At 40.3% G+C, this 17883-nt stretch overlaps 1 protein-coding gene across 2 annotated transcripts; it reads right to left on the minus strand.

The window, feature by feature from the left end:
- Positions 1-337: 337 nt before the first annotated feature.
- On the minus strand, positions 338-17514 carry rps21 (ribosomal protein S21). 2 transcript variants are annotated; one of them, XM_088368603.1, is made up of 6 exons: positions 17432-17514; positions 15413-15492; positions 10622-10685; positions 588-659; positions 450-505; positions 338-383 (listed from the first exon to the last, which is right to left on the minus strand). In XM_088368603.1, the coding sequence occupies exons 2-6, from the start codon at positions 15460-15462 to the stop codon at positions 374-376; spliced, it is 252 nt and encodes an 83-aa protein (XP_088224729.1). In that variant the 5' UTR covers positions 15463-15492; positions 17432-17514; the 3' UTR covers positions 338-373. The 2 variants fall into 2 exon arrangements, with proteins under 2 accessions (XP_088224729.1, XP_088224728.1); XM_088368602.1 differs by lacking the exon at positions 17432-17514 and having other exon boundaries at positions 338-505.
- Positions 17515-17883: the final 369 nt, after the last annotated feature.

Below are 17883 nucleotides of genomic sequence, written 5' to 3' on the forward strand. Positions count from 1 at the left end.
CTACTTGGGCACGCCGAAAGTTACGTCATGCATCCTAAAAAACGGCCTTCGGAGGACGCACCCTGTGAATTTGGACACAGCTCCTGACTGGGAACTCGTTGGGATACATCGGGAAGAGCTAGAAGAAGTGGCTGGAGATAAGGAAGTGTGGGCTTTCTTGCTGAAAATGCTGCCTCTACGGCCCAACCTCCAGATAATCGGTCGATGATGTATTTACGGATGATAGGACAAAAATTCAGTATTTTTACTGGGATAATTATTCACTTTGTAATTGTAATCTAATGGACCAAATGTGCTCTATGCGCTAAAAAAAAAAAAAAACAGGACCAATAAAGCATTTGGATTTTCTTACATTTTATTTTAAAGATATCACTCAGATGTTCCTAAGGAGAGAAAAATGCACATTATAACACAAGATACGTGCTGATCACATAAAAATGTCATCTTACTTGGCAACAACACCATCATTCTTTGCCAGCCTGAGGATGGAATCATCAGACTCCCCCTGTTTTGCATTTAGGAGAGAACACGCACATGTAAAAAACCATAAGCATTTGAACCATTGAACACAAGCCAGGATCACTCACCATTCTGCGGATGGCGCCACAGATGGCGTAGGTCTTGAACTGACCGTTGAAACGACCCGTGATCTTGTCCACCTGTAGCAGGCAGTTGAATGAATGTCTTTATTTCATACATAGAAATACGTCCACATTACATAATACAGAACGTACATAGAGCTTGAAAAAGGACAAACTATATAGTGTCTGACAGAAGTTCTGTCGCTTGTCCATGTTGTAGAAACCATGGCTTATAACCTGACTTTAAAGTCATCCATTGGACTTAAATGAAAGCTGAGACTCATCCAAATGAGGTGTAATGTATGAAAATAAATTTGCTTCACTGCAGAAATATTGATCTTTTGATGAACACAGAAAGGTCAGAGTTTGGCAAAACAAAACTTTTGTCGCCTTGTCATACAATACACCCAATCCTAGCAAAACCTTTGCAAGTTCAAAGGCAATATCAACATACTAAAATGTCAAGAAATATTAACTACCTCTTCCCAATCATAAAATGGGTTAAATTTTGCAGCAGGATGGTGTTCCATCTCATACATCTATCTCTACAACAACGTTCCTCAAGGTCAAGGTGCTCCAGAACTGGCCAGCCCAGTCACCAGACACGAACATCATTGAGCATGTTTGGGGTAGAATGATGGCGGACGCTTGGAAGACAAAACCAAAAAATCTTGAACTCTGAGAGGCACGCAAGACTGCATTCTTTCCTGATGATTTCATCAATATGAATCATTGTCGAACCCCATGGATGCTGTCTTTCAAGCTCATGGAAGTCACACATTAAATTATGGCTCTAATAGTACAACTTCAGTCACCAATGTCATGAAACATTTTATTTGAAGAAAACAGTAAATTCTGTGGGTGACAAATCTTGTCTCGCCGAAATCTGACCTTTCTGTGTTTATTATATACAATTTCATACATTTCACCTCATTCAGGAGATTTTAGCTTTCATACGAGTCTTTTCTAAAACCAATGGATGAATTACAGTCAGGTTATAAACTTTCGTCTCTACAACATGGATAAGCAACAGAACTTCTGTCATGGACTGTAGACATGAACACTCGTGGCGCCAGTCTAGATGCAAATTTGACAGAGCTGTGTCTAAGGGGTATAGGAAAGTCCTGTGCTAGAGAACTGCTGTCCTGCGTGTCTAAAAGATTTCCCTCACACGCCTGATTCAAATGGTGATGAGCTGATTATTTGAATCAGGTGTGCTGGAGCAGGGAGAACTGAAAAATGGGCAGGACAGCAGTACCCTCGGACCAGACCTGCCTATCCATTGTGTAGGATTTCGAAGAGCTGTGATGTCAATTTTATACAGGTCTATTCTGCAAATAAATTTCAAAGTGAGATTTCGTTGCACAGTCAGACCTCAACAGGTACCTCAATTTGGGATGTTACAATCAGTGTTTTGTGCTACTGATTTCTCAATTATTCAATCTGATTTTAAAAGACAATTGTTTAATTTCTATGCCTTTATTTCTCAAGAATAGGACAAGGCTTCAAATAGAGTGCAGAAAATGCCCCAATAAATTATGATTCGGTTACTGTGTTGATCTGTTACATGTCAGAAAATTTACGGTAATGCAGCTTATTTTCCCCCAGTAAAAGCACCTGTTTGCAAATGTCAGATAATCACCAGTAAGGTTTAGAGAGAGCCTAGTATTCCAATTAGAATGAAACCAATTTACCAAAGGATACGACAATGGGCTCAACTTTCTTTTTTCCAATCTTATGTTCATATATTGATGCGAGGACTAGAGTACCGTAATTGCCGGACTATAAACCGCACCGGATTATAAACCGCACCAGCTACAATTCAGGGATATTTCAGTTTTTTTCTTACATAAGCCGCACCGGACTATAAGCTGCACGTGCACATGAGTTTTTTTTTTTTACAAAGAAAGACGGTACATAGAAAGCCTTTTTAACATTTTAATAACATACTTGACCATGTCTTTCTAAACATTGCCTGTGACGCAGCAGTAGTACCGCTGCAACGCGGAAGTGTGCACGCGAGTTATAAGCAAAGGAAGACTGGACACAAAGTTTTTTTGAAGCTTTAATAACATACCTTAACATTTCTTTCCAAACACTGCCTGTGACGCGGTAGTAATACCGCAGCAACACAGAAGTAACACAGCAAAGTCACTGAGACGCGGGGGTAACACAGCAGCAACACGGTAGCACAGCACTAACAGGGCTGGTTAAAAAAAACATACCAGTAAAAGTAAAAAAAGAGCCGTTTTCATCTTCCTCCTGTGCACTGAAACCATCGAAGTCTTCCTCCTTAGTGTCCGATTGGAATAGCGTTAGATATCCTTCGCCTCACACTTTCTCAGTCTCTCTTTCGTCGTCAGTTTTATGCATTTCTTCGAGTGTGAAGAGGGTCTGTTCATGCTAATCTTATTCATGCACGAAACGCTAAATTACATTAAACTAGCGAGCGACACGTATAGCTTAAAAGCGGCATCATATGGATTTTTTTGTCTCCTATAATGACGGTGTGTGTATAAAAGCTTCCTGTCTTTGTGTGAATGCGGGTGTGTGCGTGATGCGCGAGACGATCAAAACACAAACTAGCACGTCTTCTTCGGCGCAATATCTCTTCATCTGTCTCGCTCTTGCTTCCTGCTAGAGCGCCCCCTGGAGACCGGAGGCCGTAAAAATCCATAAGTACGCTCCAGAGTAGACACAAGATAATGTCAGCAACATCGACTGCCTTTGGCTTAAAAGCGGCATCATATGCATTTCTTTTGTCCCCCATGATGACGGTTTGTTTATAAAGGCTCCCTTTCAGTAATGTCCGTCTTGATCGTGTTCTGCGTGATGCGCGAAATGTAAACACAAACTAGCACGTCTTCTTCGGCGCATTATCTCTTCTTCGCCTGTCTCGCTCTTGCTTCCTGCTAGAGCGCCCCCTGGAGGCCGGAGGCCGTAAAAAATCCATAAGTACGCCGCGCCGCCGTTTAAGGTTCAAAGTAACCTTCTGAATAAAATGCATTAAAAGTTCACATTTATTACAACTTGTTTTTGGTGAGCAAAATGTCAGAAGAATTGAATTTAAATGATGATTGAGTTTTAATACAATGCAGATGGTCCAAACAGCGCCACTGCTTTGTGTAATCTCTGAGTGACATGGCAAAGTAAGAGAAAGGGTTTAGAGCACAGGTGTCAAACTCAAGGCCCGGGGGCCAGATACGGCCCACCACATCATTCTATGTGGCCCACGAAGACAAATTGTGCATTAAATTCGTGTGACATTACTAGAATTGCAAATTGTCTTCACTTTTAATCATCTTTTTTTTAAATATTTGACCAGTTTTTACTCGTCTGATTTGAAAATGAGTTATTTGTCAGTTTGTTTTGTAGCTTTTACTGTATATAATAGTGTTAAGAGTAAAAGTGATCAAGTCATCACAAAAATCACGAAAAAAATCTTAAATAGGCCGGACCTGACTATAAGCCGCAGGGTCCAAAATTTTGGAAAAAAGTTGCGGCTTATAGTCCGAAAATTACGGTACTTGTTAGCGGTGCCCCCAAGGGGTAAAGCAATGCTGGTTTTGAATGCAGAATGCAGCCAATTTCAATAGTCATCACAGGGGAAATCTGAATGGAATTTCATTTGTATTCAAAGGGAGCATATTCCTGCTCCTCCTGTTGGAATAGGCATATGACAGTAATAATTGAATCATTAATGTCATTTAGTATGATACAAAGTTCTAGAAGGAAAATAACAGTGGTCCAAGTAATGTTTGGATTTGTAACTGTTTAACCTGTTTTAAACTGTAGTTTTCCTATTTCACTACGTAACGATGATGCTTTATGTACAAATATGTGAGGACTGATTATTGGGCATACTGCAGCAGTCAAACTTGGATGTCAACACAATTCCAGACAGCAACCTCCCCCCATTGTGAAACTAAGGCCATCAAAGGTGCCCAACTGCCTAGCTGAGGTGCAACAAAGCGGCAATGACTTTTTTTTTTTTTTTTTTTTTACATGCGGCAATGTTCCCATAGCATATTCATGTGCCGTAGCAAATCAATGTGTTTTAAAAATAAGCCTTATGCCATGTGCACACCAAACACGGGGTGAACGTAACACTAGCGTTTCACCGCAAGCAGACACACTGTACGCTATGGGTACACCAAACACTGGGGGTGCAGTAGTCAGCTACGCACCTGCTCCCTCTTAAAGAGAGGGTAAACCGAGGATGGTTCATTTTTCACCAACTATCTCAGTTTATCTATTTTTTTCAATCAGGAAAATGAAAAAAGCTATCATCTTTTAATTCATCCATTCATTGTGGAAAAATGCAACAATGAATGCCTTTAAAAATGCCCACTTTTAATACACGCCCGCACACGGCAAATACATCGACTGTGATTGAATCACATCGCCAGAAACCCTGACAACATATTTGGTATAAATGCATGCACTTGGTCCCCCATAATGCATTGCATGGCGCAATACATTTAATTTTGAGTTAAGACGTTAATCCATGTTATGTATATTTGTGTTGCTAGTATTTTCACCACCATAATTTGTTCTTCAAAGTCTTTATTGTTCTCCAAAAAAAACCCCAAAAAAAAAACAAAGGTGCGCCTTTCAATGAGGTGCGCCTTTGAGTGGACCAAATTCCAAAATCCGTAAAGTTGTTTTGTGTGGCTTCCGTCACATACAGATGTAATATACAGGTGTAATATGTATACCCGGTGAACCAATCACAGGACATTACGTTTTACGTAGATCGGTGTGGTATACCAAACAGAGGACTGCACGTAACACGTAGAGCAGGGGTGCCCAATACGTCGATCGCGATCGACCGGTCGATCACCTAGCCACTACTGCCAATCGCGTGACATTAAAATGTTTTGGGTTTTTTTTCGCACTTGACGCGTGCACAAATAACGGCGCTAACAACAACACTAACGCTCGCGAGTTTCCTCCAATTGTCAGATCCCTGTTTTTTCTCTTAAACTTAAGAAAGGGTATAAAAAGGGCAGCTGGACATAGTAAAAAGATTTTTAAAAAAAAGTATCACTTCAATAGGGATTAGGACTTTTTTTCACGTTGACATATATGTATATATATATATATACACAAACACATATATATATATATATATATATATATATACATACATATATACATACACACACACACACACATATATATATATATATATATTATATACACACTGAACCCCCTCAGCCAAATAATCAACAAGACGGGCTATTGATACCAACTCAGGAATGGGGCCACCATCAGCCACCTCCTCTACATGGATGACATAAAGCTGTACGCTAAGAATGAGTGGGACATTGACTCCCTGATCCACACTACCAGGATCTACAGCTCTGACATCGGAATGTCATTCGGACTTGAGAAATGTGGCCGCATGGTGACTAAAAGAGGAAAGGTAATCCACACAGAGGGGGTCTCACACCCAGAAGGAACAATAGCAGACATTGAGGACAGCTACAAATACCTTGGAATTCCACAGGCAAATGGCAACCTTGACGAGGAAACAAGGAAAGCAGCCACAGCCAAATACCTCCATCGAGTAAGGCAAGTCCTAAGAAGTCAGCTTAACGGCAAGAAGAAGTCCCTAGCCATTAACAGCTACGCCCTACCAGTAATCAGATACCCTGCAGGAATCATACGGTGGCCAAAGGAGGATATACAGGCCACAGATATCAAGACACGGAAGCTCCTAACCATGCATGGAGGGTTCCATCCCAAGTCCAGCACCCTGAGACTGTACACTAGCCGTAAAGAAGGAGGCCGAGGACTAGCGAGCGTGAGAGCCACTATCCAAGATGAAACATCCAAGATCCATAAGTACATCAGGGATAAGGCCCCAACGGATCACGTGCTCAGTGAATGTCTCAGACAATGGGCATCAAAGGAAGATGAGGTGCTGGAGGGACCATCATGGGAGGACAAGCCCCTACATGGGATGTACCACCGAAACATAGCTGAAGTGGCTGATATCCAGAAATCCTACCAATGGCTAGAAAGAGCTGGTCTGAAGGACAGCACAGAGGCACTGATCCTGGCTGCACAAGAACAGGCCTTGAGCACCAGAGCAATAGAGGCCCAAATCTACCACACCAGACAAGACCCCAGGTGCAGATTGTGCAAAGAAGGTCCGGAGACAATCCAGCACATAACTGCAGGGTGTAAGATGCTGGCAGGTAAAGCATACATGGGTTCAAATACTTGTTTTTCCTCATCAGATGGTTATCAATTTTTATAAATTCATATGATGTGAATTTCTGGAATTTTCTTTGGTATTCTGTCTCTCACTGTTAGAATGTACATATGATTAAAATAGTAGATCGTTGCATTCTTTGTAAATGGGCAAACCTGCAAAATCAGCAAGGGGTCAAATACTTATTTCCCCCACTGTATGTATGTATGTATGTATGTATGTATGTGTACATATGTATGTATATATGTATGTATATATGTATGTATATGTATGTGTATATATACACGTATAAATATACGTGTATATATATGTATATATATATATGTGTGTGTGTATGTATATGTGTGTGTATGTATGTATGTATGTATGTATGTATGTATGTATGTATGTATGTATGTATGTATGTATGTATGTATATATATATATATATATATATATATATATATATATATACGTATGTATACATACATTCATATATACATATATGTACATATATACGTACGTATGTATATATATATATATATTCATATATATACACGTATACATATATCCGTATCTGTATATATATATATACGTATATATATATATGTGTGTGTATATATATACGTATATATATGTGTGTATATATATATATGTATACAAATATATATATATATATATGTGTGTATATATATGTATGTATATGTCAACGTGAAAAAAAAGTCCTATTCCCTATTAAAGTGATACTTTTTTTTAAAAATCTTTTTACTATGTCCAGCTGCCCTTTTTATACCCTTTCTTAAGTTTAAGAGAAAAAATAGGGATCTGACAATTGGAGGAAACTCGCGAGCGTTAGTGTTGTTGTTAGCGCCATTATTTGTGCACGCGTCAAGTGCGAAAAACCCCCCAAAACATTTTAATGTCACGCGATTGGCAGTAGTGGCTAGGCGATCGACCGGTCGATCGCGATCGACGTATTGGGCACCCCTGCTCTACGTGTTACGTGCAGTCCTCTGTTTGGTATACCACACCGATCTACGTAAAACGTAATGTCCTGTGATTGGTTCACCGGGTTTACATATTACACCTGTATATTACGTCTGTATGTGACGGAAGCCAGACAAAACAACTTTACGGATTTTGGTCCACTCAAAGGCGCACCTTATTGAAAGGCGCACCTTTGGTTTTTTTTTTTGGTTTTTTTTTTGAGAACAATAAAGACTTTGAAGAACAAATTATGGTGGTGAAAATACTAGCAACACAAATATACATAATATGGATTAACGTCTTAACTCAAAATTAAATGTATTGCGCCATGCAATGCATTATGGGGGACCAAGTGCATGCATTTATACCAAATATGTTGTCAGGGTTTCTGGCGATGTGATTCAATCACAGTCGATGTATTTGCCGTGTGCGGGCGTGTATTAAAAGTGGGCATTTTTAAAGGCATTCATTCTTGCATTTTTCCACAATGAATGGATGAATTAATAGATGATAGCTTTTTTCATTTTCCTGATTGAAAAAAATAGATAAACTGAGATAGTTGGTGAAAAATGAACCATCCTCGGTTTACCCTCTCTTTAAGAGGGAGCAGGTGCGTAGCTGACTACTACACCCCCAGTGTTTGGTGTACCCATAGCGTACAGTGTGTCTGCTTGCGGTGAAACGCTAGTGTTACGTTCACCCCGTGTTTGGTGTGCACATGGCATAAGGCTTATTTTTAAAACACATTCATTTGCTACGGCACATGAATATGCTATGGGAACATTGCCGCATGTAAAAAAAAAAAAAAAGTCATTGCCGCTTTGTTGCACCTCAGCTATGCAGTTGGGCACCTTTTATGGCCTTAGTTTCACAATGGGGGGAGGTTGCTGTCTGGAATTGTGTTGACATCCAAGTTTGACTGCTGCAGTATGCCCAATAATCAGTCCTCACATATTTGTACATAAAGCATCATCGTTACGTAGTGAAATAGGAAAACTACAGTTTAAAACAGGTTAAACAGTTACAAATCCAAACATTACTTGGACCACTGTTATTTTCCTTCTAGAACTTTGTATCATACTAAATGACATTAATGATTCAATTATTACTGTCATATGCATATTCCAACAGGAGGAGCAGGAATATGCTCCCTTTGAATACAAATGAAATTCCATTCAGATATCCCCTGTGATGACTATTGAAATTGGCTGCATTCTGCATTCAAAACCAGCATTGCTTTACCACTTGGGGGCAACGCTAACAAGTACTGTAATTTCCGGACTACAAGCCGCGCCTTTTTTTCCAAAATTTTGGATCCTGCGGCTTATAGTCAGGTGCGGCTTATATAAGATTTTTTCCGTGGTTTTTGTGATGACTTGATCACTTTTACTCTTAACACTATTATATACAGTAAAAGCTACAAAACAAACTGACAAATAACTCGTTTTCAAATCAGACGAGTAAAAACTGGTCAAATATTTTTAAAAAAAGATATTAAAAGTGAAGACAATTTCCAATTCTAGTAATGACACGAATTTGATGCACAATTTGTCTTCGTGGGCCACATAGAATGATGTGGTGGGCCGTATCTGGCCCCCGGGCCTTGAGTTTGACACCTGTGCTCTAAACCCTTTCTCTTACTCTGTCATGGGACTCAGAGATTACACAAAGCAGTGGCGCTGTTTGGACCATCTGCATTGTATTAAAACCCAATCAATCAGCATTTAAATTCAATTCTTCTGACATTTTGCACACCAAAAAATAGTTGTATCGAATGTGAACTTTTAATGCATTTTATTCAGAAGGTTCCTTTGAACCCTAAACGGCGGCACGGCGTACTTATGGATTTTTACGGCCTCCGGCCTCCAGGGGGCGCTCTAGCAGGAAGCAAGAGCGAGACAGGCGAAGAAGGGATAATGCGCAGAAGAAGATGTGATAGTTTGTGTTTACAACATTTCGCGCATCACGCAGAACGTGATCAAGACAAACATTACTGAAAGGAAGCTTTTATACACAAACCGTCATTATGGGGAACAAAAGAAATGCATATGATGCCGCTTTTAAGGCAAAGGCAGTCGATGTTGCTGACATTATCTTGTGTCTACTTTGGAGCGTATTTATGGATTTTTACGGCCTCCAGGCGGCGCTCTAGCAGGAAGCAAGAGCGAGACAGACGAAGAGAGAATTCGCCGAAGAAGACGCACTAATTTGTGTTTTGATCGTCTCGCGCATCACGCACACACTCACACAAGGAAGAGACAGAACGAGATCAAGACGGACATTACTGAAAGGAAGCTTTTATACACAAAGCGTCATTATGGGGGACAAAAGAAATGCATATGATGCCGCTTCTGCGCTATACGTGTCGCTCGCTAGTTTAATGTAATTTAGCGCTTTGTGCATGAATAAGATTAGCATGAACAGACCCTCATCACAGTCGAAGAAATGCATAAAAGCAAGGACGAAAGAGAGACTGAGAAAGTGTGAGGCGAACGATATCTAACGCTATTCCAATCGGACACTAAGGAGGAAGACTTCGATGGTTTCAGTGAACAGGAGGAAGATGAAGACGGCTCTTTTTTTACTTTTACTGGTATGTTTTTTTTTTAACCAGCATATAAATATCTATTTAAAATAATGTGAGTACATAGAGTACATGGTTAAACAGTGGAATAAAGTACAACCAATCTCAGTGTCTTGCTCCTATAAATTTTGTTTATCGTAAATCATGCCATAAATAGGCCCGATAATGCGCTCTATGTGTGGATTAAATACAAAACAGCCCCCGCAATTGTGCCTTTTAACCCCAAGTGCCTTATGGTGCGAAAAATACGGTAAATTGGAAAAATACCTCTGCTATGTTGATCTGTACGGAAGCGTGGTCCTTGGCTCCGATGATCCGGTTGCTCGCAGAGCTTAAAAAAAAAATTAAATAATAATTTAAAAAACAGTGTTTCTATTCATTAATAAAAGTACAGTCAAACCTCGGTTTTCGACCACAATCCGTTTCAGAAGGCGGTTCGAGAAGTTAATCGGTCGAATTCCGAATCTATTTTTCCATTACAAATAATGGAAAAAAATTTTATCTGTTCCAAGACTAAAAAAAAATTTGTCTTTTCTAAGCATTTTTTCATTTCTGCATTTTTGTCCAAACGCGCAACTGCAGCGCACCGCGCAACTGCACCGCGCTGGTCACATTATTGAGACAGAGCCTTCGCTGAAATTCAGAAAATATTTATACTGTCCGGATGTACTTTCCAAAATTTAAGTTGACCTCGGTGCGCAGGGAGCTTAATTTGGTCCAATCGCGCAACCTCAGCGCGCCGGGCGCTCACTGTCACATTGCTTTAGGAGCGTCTGTGTTTTAGGATGGCTTTACTGCTCCCACTTGTTTACTTTGGAGGCATGATTAGGGGTTAATACAATCCTCAAAGTAACGAAAATACAATAGCGAACGGAGTCAGTCGGCATCGGGGCCGCGCGGTCGGGTTTTCTCGGGTCCTTTCGGCTCATCTCACGAGGTTCGGCCTCCGAATTTTGTTCGACAACCAAAGCAAAAAAATCTCAAATTCTTCGTTCGAATTCCGATTTGTTCGAGAATCGGGACGTTTGATAACTGAGGTTTGACTGTACTCAGATCGCTCAAACGGGCCATCCTTAAAAATTACCCAGATTAATACCCAGAAATCATGCATTTGTGAACAGAATTATTCCGGAGCATTATTGCATAGTCGGCTGAAAACCTCGAATGCCTGAAGTTGGTCAATTTGAATTTAATTTGTAACAAATCTACTTATTGCCATTATTTACAAATTACCGACTTGTTCTTTTTACAAATTGACCAACTAAAAGTGTTGAAAATGTCATGCTTTCATGGACGATTAAATTTTAATGGCTCAACAAACATGCCTTTTTGGGGGTTGGAGGGTTCAGAAGTGATTTTTTTTTTTTTTTAATGTAAGAATTCCATCAAGCATAACCACCCCAGAACCTCAACCTAAAAGGACAGTCTACTAGAAAATTTTCTAAATCAATATGTTCTATGTGGCCACACTAGTCTAAACACGGTATTCTGAGTACCGTAATTTCCGGACAATAAATTGCAGTTTTTTTTTTCATAGTTCGGCCGGGTGTGCGACTTATAATCAGGAGCAACTAATATGCGAAATTATTAACACATTATTACTTGGTCATTAACACATTACTTACTGACTATAGCAGGGGTGGGCAATTAATTTTTCCAAGGGGCCACATGAAAAACCTGAGTTGTGTCAGAGGGCCACACCTACGATAACTTAAACCTGCTCAATTTTCTTCCATTGTAAAATGCACTAAATTATTTATTTTAAATAGTTGGTACTGGTAATTAGAAGAATACAATTATTCTGTTTATGTTTATATTACGCTATGGGAAATTGTGGTGTAAAGGTCAAATAAAAAAACAATCATTAATCAGTACAATTTATTCTTAACTTCTTTAACTTTTCCTCAAATGACAAAGCCGCTGCATCTCTGGGTGTGAAGTTTGATAAAAAGTCCTTATTGGGCTTGCAGTTTTGCTAGCAATGCATCAGCTTCTGATGCGCCCTGTTTATCAGACAGATGTATTTTTTCTCATGCTTGGTCGTGTAGTGGCGACTCAAATTATATTCTTTAAACACAGCGACCTGTGTACCACAAATCAGGCACATGGCTTCACCTTTCATTTCTGTAAAGAAATACTTGACAGTCCATGTCTTGTTGAAAACACGGCGCTCCTTGTCAACTTTTCTTTTCTGAGGGTCAGCACACGTTTCTTGGCAGCATTACTTCGCACTGTTCACCTTCACGCACAGCTCACATACACGTACGCTACACGGAAGTGTGATGCCTTTCAAAATAAAAGCGAAACAGCTGTATTGTACGCACGACACAAATTTTAAATTACGTTTGGCCTTATGCGGGCCGGACAGGGACGCACAAAGGGCCGGATGTGGCCCGCGGGCCGTAATTTGCCAAGGTTTGGACTATAGTATAGCTGATCATTTCACGTTATTTTCACTTTTAACCGCATGAGGGCACACTCGGCCTGTGGAATAATTGGAGCCGCAACTGACAATGAGTCTTACGTCAGCGCCACATGTACTTCCAGACTCAGCAGCAACGTTGTTTATAAGTGACACGGATGGTTTGATAAAATTTTTATTTATGTTATTTGATATATAGTTTATATATAGTTATATAGGCCTGTGGAATAACTGGAACCGCAACTGACAAGTCTGACGTCAGTGCTGCATGTATTTTCGCAGTCAGCAGCTGTGTAGTTTAGAAGTGAACACAAAGGACAAAGATTTTGATGGATTTAATGATTTGGAGTGACACGGATGGTTTGATAAACGTGTTATTTATTTTATACTTATTTGAATAACTTAATATGTTGCGCCAGGCTTGTTCTCACCTCATTTGTATTCATGTAACGTTAGCATAGCGTATTGTTTAGCCTGTTGTTGCCTATTCATGTCTGTACTCCCAAAAATGCGACTTGTACTCCGGTGCGACATGTTTTTGCTTCTTCTTTATTATGCATTTTACAGCTGGTGCAACCTGTACTCCAGAGCGACTTATAGTCTGGAAAATACGGTAATATTGCAGCGCACACACTAGGCTTGCGACAAGAACCAATAACGTAAAATAAATAAATGTGTTATTTATTTTATACTTACTTGAATAACTGTTAATATCAGGGATGAGAAGGGCCAATGTGAAAAAACACTGAAAAGTAGCCAGGGTCTGGGGGCCGCATGCCCCTATTAGGGGTCCGCAGGGGGCCAGGGGCCGCCAGCGGCCCGAAGGGGGCCCAGGGGGGCAAAGCTTCTGGATTTTGGCAGTACAGCAACCCCAAAACCATTAACTTCATCACTCAATTTTAACAGTTTTGTTAAAAAAATATTCCTGCTTGGTTGGCTACCAAGGTGAATATAATACATCAAAATGGCACAATCAATTCTGGAGTTTTTCCTTTTAATGAAAGCTGTTCATTTTTTGCATCATACATCTACAACCACATAGCTTATCAAACAGGGATGAGAATGCCATGTGTGAAAAAACACTGAAAAGTAGCCAGGGGTCTGGGGCGGGCCGATGATATGTATATATCCCTAGATCTATCTAACTAAATAACTCGTCTACAAGTGATGAAAACCCAATCGCAAGTTCTCATTGGGGCGGTGTAAAAACACTTAGTCCTCCGCGTAAATTAACAAATAGAAATGATGTGACGAAAGTAGCGCCAAAATGCTGCCGAAAATAAGGCGGATGTTGTCGCATCACGGCTGCCAGTTAGTTAGGTTTACAGAGGCAAGCTGATTTCCGTAAGATGCCGTTGCGGCAGGCGGGCGAATGCTCGCGAGTCGCCGAGGCCAACTTTGCCTGGCCGCATCTCCCCCCATATATAAACAACATTTTGACAACGGATTTCACGATTCACTTAAATGATACTTTCAACGGAAAAAAACACGGAAATCTGTGGATCCGCGGAAAATTCTCATCCCTGTAATAGGTTACGGCAGGCTTGTTCTCAGCTCCTCATTTGTATTTATGCAACGTTAACATAGCATGTATTGTTTAACCTGTCTGTACTTGGCGTTGGATTTTGTCCAATAAAGTTACCCCAAAAATGCGACTTGTACTCCGTTGCGACACTTTTTTTTTTCTTCTACTTTATTGTGCATTTTACAGCTGGTGCAACTTGTACTCCAGAGCGACTTGTAGTCTGGAAAATACGGTAATATTGCGGCACACACTAGGCTTGTCACAAGAACCAATACTTCCGGTACCAATTTGGTACCCACACGCAAAAAATACGTCGATACCTGCTTTTTGTGGTACCGTCAGAACTGAATATTTAACTTTTCACTCTGCAAGTTGTCGATTCTAGCCGGAACTGAAGGGGACAGTATACGCACGCGAGCAGCAGTCTGCGGCGCTGAAAAGAAGAAAACTTTCGGTCTTTCATAATAATGGCTTCAGCAAGTGGCAGTGGAAGTCCAACACGGCGGGTTGTTGAGAAGCCAGGTCGCTCAAAGAGTCGTGTGTGGAAAGATTTTGCATTCAATGCAGGTGCGACCGGAGCAATTATAGATTTGTCCGTTTACTGTTGTGCCATGTTACGTTATAAATACGTTAACCCAAATATGCCTAAATGCCGTCATTTTGGCATGAGTCAGCTGGGGTGATTTGGTTGCCAAATGTATTTAATGTCAAACATAGACAAAATGCGCATACAAAGGCTCAAATATGCAAAATTACGTTTGGGCACATGTTGAGGGTATGTGCGCAAGCCTTCTTGGCTAGAGCAGATGGATTAGTGATTTCAAAAGTGGATTCTGTTGTTTTTTACCATGGTACCAAATTAGTATCGAGAATTGTGCAAAATCACAGGTATTGGTACCGACGATTGAAATTCTGGTATCGTGACAACCCTGGCACACACATAAATACAATGTCAACGGGGCAAATTGCTAGTCCGTGGGGGTTGACAGTGTGCCAATTGTGTGATGGCAGTCTTTCCACCCTGGCCTCGAAATATCTCAACCATTGTCCCCTTCAAGGATTGATGTTCGACAAGCGCATTTTAAGTACCACAACCATTACATTTGCTCACCATTTACGAGGGACGTAGAGGTCCACAAATTCACCAGCATCATTCTGCATGTTGATTAGCAAGTCGTCTACAAAGCAAAGCTGCAGAGAATATTTTATGTCAACAATTTCACTCCACACTACAATACTTCCATTCATCCATCTTGATGCGCACATTCAAAATAGCCACAGCAATGCGTTTTAATATAATTGGCTCACATGACCTGGGAGCTATTGAGCAAAAACGCTATCAACAGTATTAATTCATTGAAAAGAATTTAAGCATTCATCACATAAAGCCTATTTGGAACTATCATCCTTCAGTTTGGGGTCAAAAAGTCACATGACCTGGAGCTATTGAGCTAAAGCGCTAACATTTATAGTCATAAATTCACAAAAATATTTGAAGCATTCGAATGATATTATGAGGTGTATCTCAACCAGCCCATGTGGACTATCATCCTGCACAGTTGGAGGTTAATAGGTCACACGACCTGAGAGCTATTGAGCTACACCGCTAATATTTAGTCATGAATTCACTCAAAATATTCATAGCATTGGAATGAAATTCTAAGAGGTGCATCTCAACCAGACCATGTGGGGCGATTATCCTTCAGTTTGGAGTCAATAGGTCACATGACCTGGGAGCTATTCAGCCTCTTAGAATTTCATTCTAATATCAATAATTATTAAATATTTAATGTTCAAATATTTTAAATGAATTTATTACTGTAAATTTTAGCTCAATAGCTTCCAGGTCATGTGACCTATTGACCCAAAACAGTGGAGGACGATAGTCCCAAATGGGCTGGTTGAGATACACCTCCTAGAATTTCATTTGAATGCCTGCTTGTTTTAAAATTGAATTTATTACTGGAAATAGAGTTTTAGCTCAATAGCTGCCAGATCATGTGACCTATTCACCCCAAACCGTTGGATGACAGTCCCACAAGGGCTGGTTGTGATACACCTCTTAGAACATCATTCCAATGCTTCAAATATTTTAAATGAATTTATAACTGTAAATATTTGCATTTTTCCTCAATAGCTCCTGGGTCATGTGACCTAATGGCCCGTGACATTGCAGGATGGTCGTCCCACATGGCCTGGTTGAAATACACATATTTTCAGTTGAATGCTTATTATTTTATCGGATTTATTACTGTAAATATGAGTATTTTAACTCAATAGCTCACAGGTCATGTAACGTTTTGACTGCAAACATTGCAGGATGATAGTCCCATGTTGAATGCTCCTCAGATTTTTTAAAGAATTTGTTATTGTAAATATTAGCGTTTCAGTTCAATCACTCTCATGTGATGTTTTTGAAATATTAAAATCATTTTGATATACACTGATGAGGCTATTTTAAATTTGCATGTGAGTAACAATCATTTGGAAAAAACAAAACATTGCGAGGCATATTCAAAATTGCTTTTTTTTTTTTGAAAACCGGACGCGTTTACATGTTATAGCACTATGCTTTCCCTTTGATCTCTTTAACGGCATTTACATTCTACCGCAATGCAATGCTTTCCCTTCGCTCTCTATACCGGCGCTTACATACTATAGCACTGCCCTGCTTTTCCTTCGCTCTTTTTTAACGTAAAGCCTGTAATATGGGCACGCTTCCCGTGCGACTGGCTTGATCGCAGTGTTACCTGGAAGCGAGTCGAGCCGTTAAAGCCAGAATTGAACCCAGAACGTCTGCACTGCGAGACGGACGTGCTAACTAGTGCACACCGTGCCACCCCAACCCCTTTCTCGGCTAAATCGCAATCTCGTAGAATACAATGTGCCAATGCGTGGGGGTGTAAAACTGAGCAGAAGACTCTTAGCATAGCAACTAACATGTGGAACGTCCACGCAAATCGGCGTGGAAACTGGCAATTAAACTGCATTTTAACTTTTTGTCCTCCAAACAAACACACACAGTAACGCTATCTGTTTAACGACGATAAACGTCGGTAAAATACACGGTAATATCACCGCATGTGCTCGTTTAATGCGGTTCCAGAAAGAGAGCAAGGCAGAGACTCACCGTAACCGACAAAGGGACGACGGAAAGGAAAGGCCACCCCTTCTTCTTCTCTGATGGTATGACGGTTGACGGCAGTTAGCATCCGTTGCGGCGCTGTACCGCCATCTGTTGTTTCCGTTGCGCTCTATTAATTCCCGATCTACGTATCTGTTATCAAATTACTGACTAAAGTCAAGTTCTTTTTAAACATTTATTACACTACACTTACATTATACCACGGTCCAATTAAAAAAACTGGTGAAGTGGACGATTATGATAAAAGTGTAGATATTATATCATATTTGTCCACATTCGTTCAATTATTTTTTGTCCTTTCCCTAATAAATTACAGAACATTTGCACGTTCCGCTGATTCTTTTTCTTGGCGCCCGTCACACCACTCCGTCGGAGGTGCATTAACATATGTTAAGTGGAATGTAATAATAGTATATAGCCGCAAGCCGCTCCAGAGC

This window comes from Syngnathus floridae, chromosome 2 (assembly GCF_059516105.1).
Source record: "Syngnathus floridae isolate MCC-2025c chromosome 2, RoL_Sflo_1.0, whole genome shotgun sequence".
Lineage (NCBI taxonomy): Eukaryota > Metazoa > Chordata > Actinopteri > Syngnathiformes > Syngnathidae > Syngnathus > Syngnathus floridae.